Source organism: Schistocerca serialis, chromosome 4 (assembly GCF_023864345.2).
Source record: "Schistocerca serialis cubense isolate TAMUIC-IGC-003099 chromosome 4, iqSchSeri2.2, whole genome shotgun sequence".
Classification (NCBI taxonomy): domain Eukaryota; kingdom Metazoa; phylum Arthropoda; class Insecta; order Orthoptera; family Acrididae; genus Schistocerca; species Schistocerca serialis.
Window position 1 is genome coordinate 513,852,560 of NC_064641.1, and position 15,325 is coordinate 513,867,884.

At 39.2% G+C, this 15,325-nt stretch overlaps 1 protein-coding gene across 1 annotated transcript in view; it reads right to left on the minus strand.

The window, feature by feature from the left end:
• LOC126475239 (ATP-dependent RNA helicase DHX8) overlaps positions 1 to 15,325 on the minus strand; it is a 135,197-nt gene that overhangs the window by 103,710 nt on the left and 16,162 nt on the right. Inside the window, exons 5-6 of the mRNA XM_050102926.1 lie at positions 13,908 to 14,069; positions 1,887 to 2,002 (exon numbers count right to left, since the gene is read on the minus strand). Coding sequence (XP_049958883.1) covers positions 1,887 to 2,002; positions 13,908 to 14,069 — 278 coding nt within the window. The remainder of the gene's footprint in view (positions 1 to 1,886; positions 2,003 to 13,907; positions 14,070 to 15,325) is intronic.

Consider the following 15,325-nt stretch of genomic DNA (forward strand, 5'->3'; position numbering starts at 1 on the left):
AGGTTCAAATTTTGGACTCACAACTTGGTTGCATACAATGTAGAGACTAAACTGAACCTCGTTACTTCTAACCTCCCAGGACACCTGGATTTCTGTCTGCTCAAGTGTGAGTATTTACTATCCTCTCCTGAGTGAACATGCATTCATCGTTGAACAACACCACAGTGGAGAAATGTAATCTAAGTATGTGGCATTGTGAATACCATTACACAAGCTGTACTCATTCTTAATAACCCTCCAATACTGTTGCCTGAACTTTCTGCAGATGGTATGGATGATGTACTTATCATAGTCAACATTTCACACATTTACATGACACATGCCCAGTGCTCACACCTCTCAGCAAGTGCTAGTGGGTTGCTCCTCATTGAGGTGTTTCAAAATGCCCTCCTCAGTATCAACTGTTTGACCTACGCAAGTAGCCAATTTCAGGGTTTTTACACCTGATACAGAACAGAATTGCAGAATAATTGATAATATTGATAATAATTGATATAAGTCCAGCCATATGTCCAGCAAATTTTTCAACAGCATGCAGTACTACTGTGTGCACACTAAAATGTAGCATGCACTGAAAAGAAACTCTCTTGTACATTTATGTTGCAATTCTCGAAACACTCCAGGCAGAAAGTACAGTAGTTACCTACAAGTTTTCTGTGTCTCTTATTCTTCTCTCAAGTGCTTCGAACAATAAATGATATAAGGTATTTCTATTCAGAAATGTTTCCGCATACAATCAGGCATCAACTATGTGACTGACATCAATTCTGCTGCACACTGTTCACTGTGATGCTCGTGTAACGTCACAACAGTACTGCACTGGTACAGAACACAGGTATCCAATTATGATGAGAACAAATGCTCACTGAAAGATGTAGTGCATGCACAGGTAGACTAATAGGTGCAGTCCATGTGTCTTTCTTAAACTTTGGCTAGTGCTTTGCATTACTCAGAACACAAAACAATCAAAGAAGAATAGATGAATTATCACCCTGCAGCAGAGTGTGCACTGATCTGAAACTTTCTGGTAGATTAAAACTGTGTGCTATACCAGGACTCGAACCTGGGACCTTTGCCTTTCACAGACCACTTCTCTATTGACTGAGCTATCCGTGCACAACTTATGATCTTCCCTCACAGCTTTAATTCTACCATACCTCATTTCTTACCTTCCAAACTTCACAGAAGTTCTCCTTTCGACCTTCTGGGACTAGGTTGAAGGTGAGGTAGTGATGGAAGTAAAGCTGTGCCTGGACAGCTCAGTTGGTAGAGTACTTGCTTGTGAAAGGAAAAGGTCCAAAGTTTCAATCCAGGACTGGTACACAGTTTTAATCTGCTGCTAAGTTTAAGAAGAAACTCTGGCCACCACCATTCTCACACTGAGATGCTTCACAGGGTCAAAACTATGCATTTCTGGGCAGGAGTTTTCTCTTTAAAAAAAAAATGACCAGTTTGCCATCCTGCACAATACACTGAGAGTTGTCAGTGTTTATCTGTACATCCAGTGTAATGTTCACTGTGCTATTAATACTAAATTGTGTGTTTCTTCTATTCTGTTCACTGATATTGCATAGCCAAAATGATGGTGCACTGGCACAATTTCAGTTCTTAAGTAAACAAAAGGGAAAGAAGAAGAGCCAGATTGCTCTTCATGTTTCCCAAGTCATACACTGTACAGAAGCAATGTATGACAGCAGTGGAAGAGGATGCATAAAGTTCAAGGCTAGAAATCTTTAGGGTGTCAAACATCCTGTATTTACAACAATTGCAAATATGATATACAACTCTAGTAAAAAGCAAAATCTTAAAGATATAACCAGTTTTTATGTAGATGATGAAGGCAATGACATGTAAAATAACTACATATGATAAATATCTGATCTTACCTGTCCTTATTAAGAAGCAGATTGTTACCCGTAGGATTCAGGTCTTCTCCTGTTTCTTGATCTACGTCTTTCATTGACAATGAAACTTTCTGACCAGTGCATGAAAGTACCTTGACCTGGAGCACATAAAATAAAAATTGTGTAACTGACTTATAATAAATTGTATTAAAAGTTAAATTCACTTGAGAAAACTATAAAATGATGAGACACAGTCACTGGCTAGTTCACACCCTCAGGAGGTGAACATTTTAGTGCTGCCAATAGACAGATACACAAGTACACTAAACCATTTTAGTTTTTGGAACTATATGTTGCAACTGCAGGGAGGAAATGGGGATAGTCTGGTGGAGGTTGCACAGAAACGCAAATCACCCAGCCCAGTATGAGAGGGACCCTTCAGTTGGAGGGACAAGCTGAGAGACAAACATGAAGGGGGCAAGCTGCCCCCCCCCCCCCCCCCCCCACCCACCTGCCATCCAACAGTTTCATTATACTGATACATTCACTTCACATTACTTTGTATAAAGGCAGAAACTGATGAATAAAATACAATATTCACAGTAGCACACATTTTTCCAGAAAATAATAAAATTACACTAACACACTGCAATGCAAAATTGTACACGTACTCTTCTTTCCACAACAGGAGCAACATACACACAATTCTTCAATTGGTTACCATAACATAAACATGGCAACTCTTTTTACTGGATGGTGATTAACTATTAAAACTGCACTTATAGGTTAACTTTGAAAATCAACATATTTGTTGTTCAAGTAATAAAATATGCTAAGAACATTTCCTCCCTAGTAACTAAATGCAGATCTGAAAGGTGAGTTATTAGATCTTCCATTCTGAAATATACAAGGGGCCTTCAAAAAGTAAGTTACACATTAATATGGAGACCAATTTTTATTGAATGCTGCACTACACTTCAAAGTGACATAGGCACATGACACTGTTTTTCAACACAGTCTCTATGTCTCTGTAATAATAATGAATATTAACCAATAAAAAAATAGGAACCATTTGACAAATGACAATCAGGAGTCAAGTTTCCTGACTGTCCACAACTAAAATTGAGCCAAACTTAAGGTAACTGTGAAATAAATGGAGTGTCAGATTTAAAATTAAATCATGGAAATGACGTTTCTGTAAAAATATATTGTAGTAATCACATTTGTTACATGAAATGATTACTTGTGAAAAAAATGTCTGGAAACTTTTTTTTCTACCCTTAGGTAGTCACACTGAGGGGTTTGTGGCTCACAGTACCAACAACCCCATACATAACTGGGTTAGATTTGGTATTTGGTAGGAACTAGAAGGTATGTGAAAGAGAGAAAATAATGTGAAGGATTTCACATTAACATTGTTTCCTTCTAAAATATAAGCTCATTCCAGGAGACACAAATATTTTCAGGTCATCCTTAAAAACATCTGGTAGCTACTTATGCAAAGGCCAAAGATTTTAAATAGTAGTAATAACACAGAGGCCTCTACATCTCAATCATATTGCTGGATTGCTGCTGTAGCCAGTCAAGGTTAAATATATCACAATGGAAAATGGTAATGGAAATTCTAAAATCCATCATAATTAGCAATTCTACAGAATCCATGAAAAAAATATCACTTGGTAAAGGAGGGTAAGATTTTTCCCCAGTATCAGATGAATGTATAGGAAGGCTATGAGACAAGATTAAGAAGAATACAGAATGAAGAATAACAAAGAACTGTATCTACTTTAGCAACCACAGTTTAAATCATTTTCAAACATCTCGTTGAATATTTCCATACCTCTATTGTAGCTGTGGTTGTTTATGTATGAGTCTCAGAAAAAAATATTTTCCAATATTTTTCTCACACTCTTTGATGTTAAAGTAACATAATCCACAAGGCCAAAAAGAAAATTTATTGGTCTGGTAGACAAATAATGTGTTTCACTAGGTAGAAAATTCACACTTTTCAACATAATCTCCTTTTAGATCAACAGACTTTCTCCACAATTATTGCAACCCCAAAAGTCTGCAAAATATTTATCTATGGCTACCATAAACTCTTCATTAGATTCAAAACCTCTCCCAACTAATGTGGGAATAGGTGGAACCCAAAGGGTGAAAATTACGGTAAACAAGGTGGATCTGTAGAATGTAAACTTTCACAGCTGGAAATGTCACAATTAATAAAACATTCTGTGCTATTATGTTGTGGTCGAATGGATTTCACATTAAAACCCAACATTTCTACCCCATCTGTGGCAGAAATTTTCAACGAGGATTTTAGCTTCTTTGAATGTCTGATTCACACCCTGGCTCTCTACTGACTGCAGCAAAATTCCACTTCTGTGCAGTGGCATCACGTATTTTGAGTACCTGAGCACAACTGGCCATTATTGACTTCCATTGTCTGCTGTTGCTATCAGCCCGTGGTGGAAGACAGGTATACACCTTCAGCAGCGGAAACCAGATCTCATTCAGTTTCATGGCTTTCTCCCTACTGAAATTCCTGGGATGTTCTACAATCTCTATGGCGTCTCTGTATAGCATTTCATGGTATCCACTTGTGGCTACCAGAACTTTAGTCCTATAAAAATGAATATGGTGGTCTCCTGGCTGCAAACATGTTCTGAAACAGCTAATCTGTCAATCTCGCCTCTTCTGCATCTGCCCTTGTGCTGTTCAAATCATTTTTGACCATTCTTTTTATAGTAGTCATTTACACCTCCCCACAACTACATGGAATCCTATCAATTTCAGCTTTTTCCAGTGGCTGGTGAACATCCTTGGTCGATTTTAAGTGGTATTGTACCTTCCAGGTGAGTTTGTAGACAGCGATGTTCCACTTTTTCAAGATTTTTCCTATGTGGTTAGTAATGTCCTTAATGAAACACAGGAAAACTTTCAATTTCACTGGCACTTGAGCTATGCTATGATTTTTACATGGTGATCTTAACAGTCTTTTTACCTCAGCGAATGAATAAGCGTTCTTGAGTAATGCACTGGAGAGATATATTAATTCTGCATCAAGCAGCTCTTGTTCGCAGATTTTCATTGCTCTATTCGCCATTGTTTTTATGATACCTTACTTTTGTTGTGGATGGTGTTTTGAAGCTTGGTGTGGGTAAACGGTCTGTGTGAATGGGTTTCCAGTAAATCATGCGGCCCAAGCTATCATCTTATTCCTTGAAAATTAGCACACCAAGAAAATTTAACCTTCTACCTGCCTCTTCCTCCACGCTAAACTGAATCTTCGGATTGATCCCATTGAGATGTTCATGAAAATGACCCAGTTTCTCCTTGCCATGATGCCACAAAGCAAACATACCATCCATATGCCAGAACTAAACATTCAGTTTCTTGTTCCAGTTTCCAATGCCTGATCCTCGAATTTTTCCACAAAGAGGTTCACTATAGGTGAGCTTAAGGGGCTCCCAACAGTAACACCATCCATCTGTTCATAGAAGTCATCATTCCATTTGAAATAAGTGGTTGTGAGGCAACATTTAAACAGTTCTGCAATATCGGAAGGAAAAGTCTGACAGTTGCTGCAACACTTCATTGAACGGAACCATAGTGAATAGTGATTCTACAACAAAAACAACTAGAAGAGCACAAGGGTAACTACAGAAGAGGGAAGGCTGATGGATCAGCTGTTGTGGGCAGCTTGTTGCTTTGCAGCAGAAAACCACCACATGCATTTTGGTAGTAATCAAGTACTGGCAGGATACCATGAAAGGCTGTACAGAGAGGCCATAGAGATAGTAAAACATCCCAGGAATTTTGACAGGAAGGATGAGAGCATGAAATTTAATGACATCTGGAGTCTGGTGTTGAAGAAGATGTGAACCAGTCTTCCACCATAGGGTGATAGCAGCAGCGGATGAGGGCAGTCAATAACAACCAATTGCGGTCGGATATTCAAGATGTGGCGTAATGCCATTGCGAGGAAACATGTGGAAACAGAATTTTGTTGCAGTCAGTAATAAGCCAGGGTGGGAATCAGACTTTCAAAGAAGCTACGATCACCTTTGCTAACGTTCTCCGCAGACGGGAATGAAATGTGTTTTAATGTGAAATCCATTTGACCACGGCATAATACCCCAGAAAATTTTATTAATTGTACATTTACATGACTAAACAGGAATGCCATTGCGAGGAAACATGTGGAAACAGAATTTTGTTGCAGTCAGTAGTAAGCCAGGGTGGGAATCAGACTTTCAAAGAAGCTACGATCACCTTTGCTAACGTTCTCCGCAGACAGGGATGAAATGTTGTGTTTTAATGTGAAATCCATTTGACCACGGCATAATACCCCAGAACATTTTATTAATTGTATATTTACATGAATAAACAGGAATTCACACTTAAGTGCCTGGCAGAGAGTCCATTGAGCCATCTTCAGCCCATTTCTTTACCATTCCACTCTAAAAGAGTGCAGGAAAAATGAACACTTAAATCTTTCCAAGCGAGCTCTGATTTCTATAATTTATTTTGATCATCATTTCTTCCCACATAGGTTGCCACCAACAAAATATTTTTGCATTTGGAGGAGAAAGTTGGTGACTGAAATTTCGTGTAAAGATCTCATCAGAAAGAAAAACACCATTGTTTTAATGATTGGCACCCCAACTTGCATAACATATCTGTGACACTCTCTCCCTTGTTTCGCAATAAGACAAAACAAGCTGCCCTTCCTTGAACGTTTTTGGTGTCCTCCATCAATCCTATCTAGTACACATCCCATACTGAGCAGCAACAGTCCAGCAGAGGACAGGCGAGTATAGTGTAGCCAATCTCTTTAGTAGACCTATTGCGTCTTGTAAGTGTTCTGCCAATAAAACAGTCTTTGGCTGGCATTCTCTATAATAATATTTATGGGATTGTTCCAATTTCTGTTGTTCATAATTTTAGTGTTATAACAATTTGTACTTTAGATCCATTAGTTTTCATAATGGTAAATAACTTTCGGGAGGAACTGTATTGTCCTGATTAAAGATCTTCATTTTTATTTATTTTGAAATTTACATTTGTTCTGATATATTTTTTCCATCCAATGGTCCACAAAGTGCACAATGTATTTGCCAGTTAATGTTTTGATATTTGGCAAGTAATTAACAAGAAGAATCTCTTTTGCATTCCAGATATCATTGACCATAAGGGTCATGGCAGATGAGACACACTTCCTCTTTTTTTGGATCAGCACCACTAGTTTTGTTCTTTCACTTCAGTATTGTAGTGGTGGACCCATGTTTCATTCAAAGACACAAATCAGTGCACAAAAGCAACAGGATTATTTTTACAGTGGTCCTAACACTGATGAGTAATTTTCACTTTTTTGTGTGGTCAGTATTCAACAAATGAAATAACCATCTTTCACAAAGAGTACCCATAATCTTAGTCTGTCAAATAAAATTTAGGCTCACTGGACAAAATATTCATCACCTACTTAAAAGAGCACACTGGTCACTCTAGAACATATGGTGTAGAACTACTACCACCAATAGGTCATACGATCCTCTACTGCAGTGAAATGGTGTGTATGTGTCTCCAGGTTGTATTAAATCAGGGTAATAACTTGGGATGATGGGGGATGTGACAAAATGGAAGAAATGAGCCATTATGTTTGGACATGTCCATGACCACATGGTGAGTGAAGATGCGAAACTTTTTGGTGTATCAACATGGACTGTCCAACATTTCTGCAAGGAATGGGGTATTACTCAGAGCCATGTAACACAGCATAAGTACAGTGGCTGTAAAATGGTTCTAACAGGAACTGAAGACATGCCTTGTTAATAACAATTGGTTTCAAACTTGTCAGGAACTGCTGCTGTCTGAGAGTGCTGATCCATCTCAACTGCTTTCCGAGTGAAGACTGTGGAGGGAACTGTGTGCAACAGACATTTGGAGTCAGCTACCTCGCAAAAAGTCTTGAAAGTGCTAAACAACACAGAAATTAGACAGTAACTGACTGGAGAGGAGAGGAGAGTTGTGGTGTGGTGTGGTATGGCATGACAAGTTGCAATCCTGTCACTTTTCCAATGATGCAAGATGTCAAGTACTTCAGGGCGGTCAAGGATATTACTAGTGTAAAAACGCTGTGTGAACAAATCTAAGCTGCAGATAAAGCTGAAACCTGACTGACATATTTTGCATGAGATACCAACATAACAAAACTAAAATTTCATTTTATCAGTTTGAGTAGGGCTGAGAAATTTCTCCTTTCCTTGTATTCTCATAACACACTTTTCCTTGCCTTTACTACTATAACACAGTCATTGCTTCCAAAACTTAGAACTTCATTTCCAACTGACTAAAATAGGTTATTTCACACAGTTAGCACTTGTTGTTGTAGTTGTTGTTGTTGTTGTTGGGGTCTTCAGTCCAGAGACTGGTTTGATGCAGCTCTCGATGCTTCTCTATCCTGTGCAAGCTTCTTTATCTCCCAGTACCTACTGCAACCTACATCCTTCTGAATCTTTTAGTGTATTCATCTCTTGGTCTCCCTCTAGGATTTTCACCCTCCACACTTCCCTCCAATACTAAATTGGTGATCCCTTGATGTCTCAGAATATGCCCTACCAACCGATCCCTTCTTCTAGACAAGTTGTGCCACAAACTCCTCTTCTCTACAATTCTATTCAATACCTCCTTATTAGTTATGTGATCTATCCATCTAATCTTCAGCATTCTTCTGTAACACCACATTTTGAAGGCTTCTATTCTCTTCTTGTCTAAACTATTTATCGCCCACATTTCACTTCCATACAAGACTACACTCCATACAAATACATTCAGAAACGACTTCCTGACACTTAAATCTAAACTCGATGTTAACAAATTTCTCGTCTTCAGAAACGCTTTCCTTGCCATTGCCAGTCTACATTTTATATCCTCTCTACTTCAACCATCATCAGTTATTTTGCTCCCCAAATAGCAAAACTCATTTACTACTTTAAGCGTCTCATTTCCTAATCTAATTCCCGCAGCATCACCCGATTTAATTTGACTACATTCCATTATCCTCGTTTTGCTTTTGTTGATGTTCATCTTATATCCTCCATTCAAGACAATGTCCATTCTGTTCAGCTGCTCTTCCAGGTCCTTTTCTGTCTCTGACAGAATTACAATATCGTCAGCGAACCTCAAAGTTTTTATTTCTTCTCCATGGACTTTAATTCCTACTCCGAATTTTTCTTTTGTTTCCTTCACTGTGTGCTCAATATACAGATTGAATAACATCGGGGATAGGCTACAACCCTGTCTCACTCCCTTCCCAACCACTGCTTCCCTTTCATGCCCCTCGACTCTTATGACTGCCATCTGGTTTCTGTACAAATTGTAACTAACCTTCCGCTACCTGTATTTTACCCCTGCCACCTTCAGAATTTGAAAGAGAGTATTCCAGTCAACATTGTCAAAAGCTTTCTCTAAGCCTACAAATGCTAGAAACGTAGGTTTGCCTTTCCTTAATCCATTTTCTACGGAATCCAAACTGATCTTCCCTGACGTCAGCTTCTACCAGTTATTCCATTCGTCTGTAAAGAATTCATGTTAGTATTCTGCAGCCGTGACTTATTAAACTGATAGTTCAGTAATTTTCACATCTGTCAACGCCTGCTTTCTTTGGGATTGGAATTATTATATTCTTTTTGAAGTCTGAGGGAATTTCACCTGCCTCATACATCTTGCTCACTAGATGGTAGAGTTTTGTCAGGACTGGCTCTCCCAAGGCTGTCAGTAGTTCTAATGGAATGTTGTCTACTCCCGGGGCCTTGTTTCGACTTAGGTCTTTCAGTGCTCTGTCAAACTCTTCATGTAGTATCATATCTCCCATTTCATCTTCATTTACCTCCTCTTCCATTTCCATAATATTGTCCACAAGAACATCACCTCTGTATAGACCCTCTATATACTCCTTCCACCTTTCTGCTTTCCCTTCTTTGCTTAGAAGTGGGTTTGCATCTGAGCTCTTGATATTCATGCAAGTGGTTCTCTTTTCTCCAAAGGTCTCTTTAATTTTCCTATAGGCAGTATCTATCTAACCCCTAGTGATATGCACCTCTACTTCCTTACATTTGTCCACTAGCCATCCCTACTTAGCCATTTTGCAGTTCCTGTTGATCTCATTTTTGAGACATTTGTATTCCTTTTTGCCTACTTCATTTACTGCATTTTCTCCTTTCATCAATTAAATTCAATATCTCTTCTGTTACCCAAGGAGTTCTATTAGCCCTCATCTTTTTACCTACTTGATCCTCTGCTACCTTCACTATTTCATCTCTCAAAGCTACCCATTCTTCTTCTACTGTATTTCTTTCCCCCATTCTTGTCAATGGTTCCCTAATACTTTCCCTGAAGCTCTCTACAACCTCTCGTTCTTTCAGTTTATCCAGGTCCCATCTCCTCAAATTCCCACCTTTTTACAGTTTCTTCAGTTTTCATCTACAGTTCATAACCGATAGATTGTGGGGGGAAGAAATGAAAGAGGAAGCCGCCTTGTAGAATTTTGCACAGAGCATAACTTAATCATAGCTAACACTTGGTTCAAGAATCATGAAAGAAGGTTGTATACCTGGAAGAATCCTGGAGATACTAAAAGGTATCAGATAGATTATATAATGGTAAGACAGAGATTTAGGAACCAGGTTTTAAATTGTAAGACATTTCCAGGGGCGGATGTGGATTCTGACCACAATCTATTGGTTATGAACTGCAGATTGAAACTGAAGAAACTGCAAAAAGGTGGGAATTTAAGGAGATGGGACCTAGATAAACTGAAAGAACAAGAGGTTGTAGAGAGTTTCAGGGAGAGCATAAGGGAACAATTGACAGGAATGGGGGAAAGAAATACAGTAGAAGAAGAATGGGTAGCTCTGAGGGATGAAGTAGTGAAGGCAGCAGAGGATCAAGTAGGTAAAAAGACGAGGGCTAATAGAAATCCTTGGGTAACAGAAGAAATATTGAATTTAATTGATGACAGGAGAAAATATAAAAATCCAGTAAATCAAGCAGGCAAAAAGGAATACAAATGTCTCAAAAATGAGATCGACAGGAAGTGCAAAATGGCTAAGCAGGGATGGCTAGAGGACAAATGTAAGGATGTAGAGGCTTGTCTCACTAGGGGTAAGATAGATACTGCCTACAGGAAAATTAAAGAGACCTTTGGAGAGAAGAGAACCACTTGTATGAATATCAAGAGCTCAGATGGCAACCCAGTTCTAAGGAAAGAAGGGAAGGCAGAAAGGTGGAAGGAGTATATAGAGGGTTTATACAAGGGCGATGTACTTGAGGACAATATTATGGAAATGGAAGAGGATGTAGATGAAGATGAAATGGGAGATAAGATACTGCGTGAAGAGTTTGACAGAGCACTGAAAGACCTGAGTCGAAACAAGGCCCCGGGAGTAGACAACATTCCATTAGAACTACTGATGGCCTTGGGAGAGCCAGTCATGACAAAACTCTACCATCTGGTGAGCAAGATGTATGAGACAGGCGAAATACCCTCAGACTTCAAGAAGAATATAATAATTCCAATCCCAAAGAAAGCAGGTGTTGACAGATGTGAAAATTACCGAACTATCAGTTTGATAAGTCACAGCTGTAAAATACTAACGCGAATTCTTTACAGACGAATGGAAAAACTGGTAGAAGCGGACCTCGGGGAAGATCAGTTTGGATTCCGTAGAAATGTTGGAACACGTGAGGCAATACTAACCTTACGACTTATCTTAGAAGAAAGATTAAGAAAAGGCAAACCAACGTTTCTAGCATTTGTAGACTTAGAGAAAGCTTTTGACAACGTTAACTGGAATACTCTCTTTCAAATTCTGAAGGTGGCAGGGGTGAAATACAGGGAGCGAAAGGCTATTTACAATTTGTACAGAAACCAGATGGCAGTTATAAGAGTCGAGGGGCATGAAAGGGAAGCAGTGGTTGGGAAAGGAGTGAGACAGGGTTGTAGCCTCTCCCCGATGTTATTCAATCTGTATGTTGAGCAAGCAGTAAAGGAAACAAAAGAAAAATTCGGAGTAGGTATTAAAATTCATGGAGAAGAAGTAAAGACTTTGAGGTTCACCGATGACATTGTAATTCTGTCAGAGACAGTAAAGGACTTGGAAGAACAGTTGAACGGAATAGACAGTGTCTTGAAAGGAGGATATAAGATGAACATCAACAAAAGCAAAACGAGGATAATGGAATGTAGTCAAATTAAATCGGGTGATGCTGAGGGGATTAGATTAGGAAATGAGACACTTAAAGCAGTAAAGGAGTTTTGCTATTTAGGGAGTAAAATAACTGATGATGGTCGAAGTAGAGAGGATATAAAGTGTAGACTGGCAATGGCAAGGAAATCGTTTCTGAAGAAGAGAAATTTGTTAACATCGAGTATAGATTTAAGTGTCAGGAAGTCGTTTCTGAAAGTATTTGTATGGAGTGTAGCCATGTATGGAAGCGAAACATGAACGATAACCAGTTTGGACAAGAAGAGAATAGAAGCTTTCAAAATGTGGTGCTACAGAAGAATGCTGAAGATAAGGTGGGTAGATCATGTAACTAATGAGGAGGTATTGAATAGGATTGGGGAGAAGAGAAGTTTGTGGCACAATTTGACTAGAAGAAGGGATCAGTTGGTAGGACATGTTTTGAGGCATCAAGGGATCACAAATTTAGCATTTGAGGGCAGCGTGGAGGGTAAAAATCGTAGAGGGAGACCAAGAGATCAATACACTAAGCAGATTCAGAAGGATGTAGGTTGCAGTAGGTACTGGGAGATGAAGAAGCTTGCACAGGATAGAGTAGCATGGAGAGCTGCATCAAACCCGTCTCAGGACTGAAGCCCACAACTACAACAGATTGTGATCAGAGTCCACATCTGCCCCTGGAAATGTCTTACAATTTAAAACTTGGTTCCTGAATCTCTGTCTTACCATTATATAATCCATCTGAGACCTTCCAGTATCTCCAGGCTTCTTCCATGTATACCACCTTTTTTTTTTTGATTCTTGAACAAAGTGTTAGCTACGATTAAGTTATGCTCTGTGCAAAATTTTACCAGGTGGCTTCCTCTTTCATTCCTTAATCCCATTCCATATTCACCTACTACGTTTCCTTCTCTTCCTTTTCCTGCTATCAAGTTCCAGTCACCCATGACAATCAAATTTTCGTCTCCCTTCACTATCTGAATAATTTCTTTTATCTCATCATACATTTCATTAATCTCTTTGTTATCTGCGGAGCTGGTTGGCATATAAACTTGTACTACTGTGGTAAGTGTGGGCTTCGTATCTATCTTGGCCACAATAATGCGTTCACTATGCTGTTTGTAGTAGCTTACCCGCATTCCTATTTTCCTGTTCATTATTAAACCTACTCCTGCATTACCCCTATTTGATTTTGTATTTATAACCCTGTATTCACCTGACCAAAAGTCTTGTTCCTCCTGCCACCAAACTTCACTAATTCCCACTGTATCTAACTTTAACCTATCCATTTCCCTTTTTAAATTTTCTAACCTACCTGCCCGATTAAGGGATCTGACATTCCACACTCTGATCCGTACGACAGTTTTCTTTCTCCTGATAACGACGTCCTCCTCAGTAGTCCCCGCCTGGAGATCCAAATGGGGTACTATTTTACCTCCGGAATATTTTACCCAAGAGGACGCATCATCATCATTTAACCATACAGTAAAGCTGCATGCCCTCGGGAAAAATTACGGCTGTAGTTTCCCCTTGCTTTCAGCCGTTCGCAGTACCAGCACAGCAAGGCCGTTTTGGTTAGTGTTACAAGGCCAGATCAGTCAATCATCCAGACTGTAGCCCCTGCAACTACTGAAAAGGCTACAGCATAAGTTAGCACTTATGCATGCAAAAAAGAGAAAATCTCTGTTCCAACGGACCAGCATTTTCATGAAATCTTTTACAATACTCTTCATTTTTTCAAAACTCCTTGCAATTTAAATCTGTCTCTGTACAACTTAAAATCGCCAATTACACAGAAAAGAAATCTTCTTACCTTGACCTTTTGCCCTCTGGTGACAACATCAGAAACATTCGTTACTCTCCCTTCACGTCGTAGTTGGGATATATGAACAAGACCTTCCCATCGCCGTCGAAGCCCTTCTAGTTGCACAAAGCAACCAAAGGGAACAATGTTTGCAACTTTTCCTGAATAAATCTGTAATAAAGAACAATACAATAATTAAGTGAGAAGTGGTATAGTGTGTGTGTGTGTGTGTGTGTGTGTATGTGTGTGTGTGTGTGTGTGTGTGTTCCAAGTTCCCCCATACAGAAACCATGGTACACAAATTGCTGGTGTATAGTGGGCATTAACTTTAGGATCTTGGAAAAGCACAGTTTTTCTCCCTTCTCATTTTATTTTGTAGCCCAACACTAGTGTTTTGTTATTAAAAAAATGTTTGTGTGCAAACAAAAACCACTTCTACCAATATGCTGGTTCACAGCTGTGAGATGTGTCAGATGGCTTGTTTGTCAAGAATCAGGCAATGCAATGACTTATTGGCAAACTTCTTTTGTAACTCAGAAATTAAAACAGTCATTGTGTCCCCAGATGGAAAACATTTTATGCATAGTAGAAAGATGCCTAGAAAAGCCAGAGCCCCAGTATAGTAAAAGCTGTCACAGAGTTTTGGTTATGTAATCCATAACAGGATTGTTTTGTAAGGTAGCCTGCATTTATAAAACTCACAATGAGTTCGCCTCAAAGACGAAATGTTATGTAAAGAGTGATCAAACAAGGAAAATAGTATCTATTTCTTTCAAAATAGTAATGATATGTAAAGGATAGATTGCTTCTCATCACACAGAGAAAGTTTTGAGTCACTGATTGGCACAATGAAAATGACTGCTAAATATTTAAGCTTTCAGAAAAAAAGTCCTCCTTCTGAAATAGAAAACACACAGTCACACAAGCACAGCTCACACATGCATGACCACTGTCTCTGAGCACTGCAGCCCAACTGCAGGCTATGACTGCATCTGATGCGAGCAGCAATTTGCTGGACTGGGTGGTGAAGGTAAGAACGAGGCACAGCATGGGAAAAGAGGAGGGATAGCAGGGTATGGGAGGATGGAGGTACAGATGCAGTCATTGCCCACAGTCAGGCCCCAGGGCCTGGAGACAGTGGCTATGTATGTGCGAGATGTGCTTGTGTCAATGTGTGTGTTTTCTATTTCAGAAGAAGACTTTTTTGTCCAAAAGCTTAAATGTTTAGCAGTCTTTCTCCTGCCTATGACTCGATGCCTCTTCTATGTGGTGAGTAGCAATTTGTCCTCTTCATACTGATGTTAATTTCATCCTGGACTTCCCATTCTTTCACAATAATTATTTATTTCTGAATGTGAACTAGCAAAATTAATAATCAGAAAGTTTTGGCTCTGTGGCAAAGTGCGTGAGTGTCAGATAACAAATCC